The sequence below is a fragment of the Camelina sativa genome, chromosome 9, assembly GCF_000633955.1.
Source record: "Camelina sativa cultivar DH55 chromosome 9, Cs, whole genome shotgun sequence".
In the NCBI taxonomy this organism is placed as follows: Eukaryota; Viridiplantae; Streptophyta; class Magnoliopsida; order Brassicales; family Brassicaceae; genus Camelina; species Camelina sativa.
The window spans coordinates 21547737-21550448 of record NC_025693.1 but is presented as its reverse complement, the minus strand read 5'-3'; the positions used below and the strand labels follow the sequence as shown (position 1 = coordinate 21550448).

The following is a 2712-nucleotide window of genomic DNA, read 5'->3' as shown; positions in this document are numbered from 1 at the left end:
GAAGATGGTGACCATGGCTCGGACGAGAATGAAGATGGTGACCATGGCTCGGACGAGAATAGCTTCCAACGTTTCCTAAATACCTGAAATACTCCAAAATGCACAATGTATGCAAGGATGATGCAAGAGCTACCTAGACGTGCAAAGTGTATAGAAAAAACTAGAAAACGATGCAAACCAATGAGTTATCCTAGCTAAATGCATGATAAAAATAGGCTAAGGAGAGACAAAATATAGACATATCAAAGACTCCAAGACATTGATATCATTATTAGTGCCTGGTAACCCGAAATATGCATGTCATATCCAAATATCATAATCTGCCACACCTTCAAGAATTATAGTAGGTGATCCACTACGACCTGAATATTGTCCAGCCCAAGCTGTAGAACAATTTTTCCACTTTCAATGCATGCAAAATAAGCTACCAAGCATTCCTGAAAACCCTCGATTTTCACCAATATAAAGAAGTCTGGAAACATCATTAGGTGTTGATGAGCATAGGTATTGCTCTGAAAATATCTCCACTATGGCTCGACAAAATCTTTTCATGCCCTCAATTGCCGTTGATTCGCCTATCTTTACGTACTCGTCTGTGGTATATGCAGGAAGACCATATGCTAGCATACGAAACACGACCGTTATTTTTTTGCAGGGACGATAATTCAAGTCTACCCATTACATCTCTTCTTTGTGTGAAGTAGTTGTCATGACTTTCAACTGCATTGCTGATACGAAAGAAAAGGGAACGCGACATACGATATCTCCTATGAAACATCACATCATTGTAAACTGGAGTTTCCAAAAAATAATCTTTGAACAATCTATTATGTGCACTTTCACGATCACGATGGATGAAATAACAGCCGGGAACTGAACCACCATGAATCGCCTAATTTTCTTGTTGACTGAGTAGAAATTGAATTACTGAGTTGTTATTAGCAATAGCAAGATGTATTGCTTCTTCTTCTTTGTCAAAATTTTCGAATGTTTCCATATTTTCATCATCAAACGATGACGATGATGAATTCATTTTGAGAGAAAAAAATAATAAAAGTAAAGTAATAATTATTTGAATGATGATAATTACTATTAGAGTTTCGTGGTATTTATAGACCAAAATTTGCATGGACTGTATTAAAAATTTAATACTCCACTCAAAATTGAATTCTACTTGTCTTTTTATGCTCAACCACCTAATTAAACCAAACCTATTTATTGTCTTGTCGTGTTTGGATTCCTTAGGCCATCCTTAATAGGACAACAAATGGGGTATTCCAAGCCCATTTTTAATATAAAAAAATTGAATAGTGGAGTAAGATCAATTTTTTCGTTCTTGAAGTAGAACAGTTTTAAGCTCAGTTCTAGGAAACGTGTCATTACGTGAGTCGCTGTGTTTTTTTGCAATTGAGATTTTTTTTTCATTTCTCTTCCTCTTCCAAATCGAGATTCTTTTGCAAAGCTTCGTAAGTGTGAAATAATGGCGGCGGAGAGATCATCCATCAATCTTCGAGGGAAAGGATCGTCTTTCACTTCCCCCTCCGTTTACAAGATTGCTTCCAGCGTCGCTAATGTTCGAATTGATTCCTCAGCGATCGAGAGATTCTCCACTAGAAACACTCCATCGATCAAACGAAGCTCCTTAGGTATCCCTGAAGGGTTAACGAACGAAGAAGCCCGAGCTTCTTTAGCTGTTATCTTAAACAAGCTTATTTTGTCGACTTCTGGTCCTCCTTCTTCCTCCACTGCTCGTTCGGTTAAGATTTTGAATTCGGAGGCGGAGAGTTTCGAATTGGGTGAGATTGATGTGACGGAAGGGGAAAACATTGTGTTGGAGAAGTCTTTTGCTTCGTTGATTGGACTTTGTAATTCACAAGAATCTTTGCCTTGTTGTGAGTTTTCTTGTAAAGATTGGGTTTTGTCTTTGAATGCTTATGAATGTGGAGTCTAAGTAGTTTAAGTTATGTTATATTAGCTGCATAATCTGGTTGTGTTTAACTGATGAGAAACCTCTTTTGAGTATGGCTTTGAAAACCACTTGAATCTGTGTTGTTTGTTAGCTAATTGGGTTCTTGATATAGGTGGGTTACAGTGTGGCCAGTGTGGTTGTTGATTTTGATTATATATATGTGCAGGCAAATGTTGACGAGGCGAGGTTACAGTGTGGCTTATGTTGTCTTTCAAGCACAAGCAGTGAAGCCAGCGACGTCGCCGTTGTTCATTCAGAACGAGATACTCAAGGCTCCTAGTCCTAAATCATCGGATCTTCCTGAAGGATCTCAACGCTCTGGGCAAAGCTTCTTCACTCTCCCTCTCAGACCAATCGTGATTTTGCATACTCCTCTCATAATCTCAGGTTAGTAATTCAAGTGATTGGTGATATCACAAAATAATTAATAAAAAGGTGATTGAAATGGTAATCACCACGGTTGATTGCATAGCCTTTCTCTCTTGCTGCCATTAAAATGTTAGAAGCTTGGTGATTGCCTAAGAACTTGATCACTTCATGTAGATGTTAGTATGAATGGTAGCTAGATGTTCAACATTGTTGTTAGATGCCATTGGAATGTTAGAAGCTTGGTGATTGCGTATGAACTTGATCACTTCATGTTTTCAATGTCCCAAGTAGAGGTACGGTTACAGTGGGATTACCACCAGACTGGGTTGATGTATCTGAGGAGATTTCAGTTAACATTCAACGTGCAAGAACCA

At 38.3% G+C, this 2712-nt stretch overlaps 1 protein-coding gene across 3 annotated transcripts; it reads left to right on the top strand.

Annotated features, from left to right (window-relative positions):
- LOC104711626 (histidine--tRNA ligase, cytoplasmic-like) lies at window positions 1332–2712 on the top strand. 3 transcript variants are annotated; one of them, XM_010428325.1, is made up of 3 exons: window positions 1332–1865; window positions 2136–2356; window positions 2630–2712. In XM_010428325.1, the coding sequence occupies exons 1-2, from the start codon at window positions 1481–1483 to the stop codon at window positions 2144–2146; spliced, it is 396 nt and encodes a 131-aa protein (XP_010426627.1). In that variant the 5' UTR covers window positions 1332–1480; the 3' UTR covers window positions 2147–2356; window positions 2630–2712. The 3 variants fall into 3 exon arrangements, with proteins under 3 accessions (XP_010426627.1, XP_010426625.1, XP_010426626.1); XM_010428323.1 differs by having other exon boundaries at window positions 1334–1892; XM_010428324.2 differs by having other exon boundaries at window positions 1334–1892; window positions 2627–2712.

Excerpts from the sequence above, each read along its gene's own strand:
- LOC104711626 (XM_010428323.1), top strand. The coding sequence starts at position 1,481 with ATGGCGGCGGAGAGATCATCCATCAATCTTCGAGGGAAAGGATCGTCT.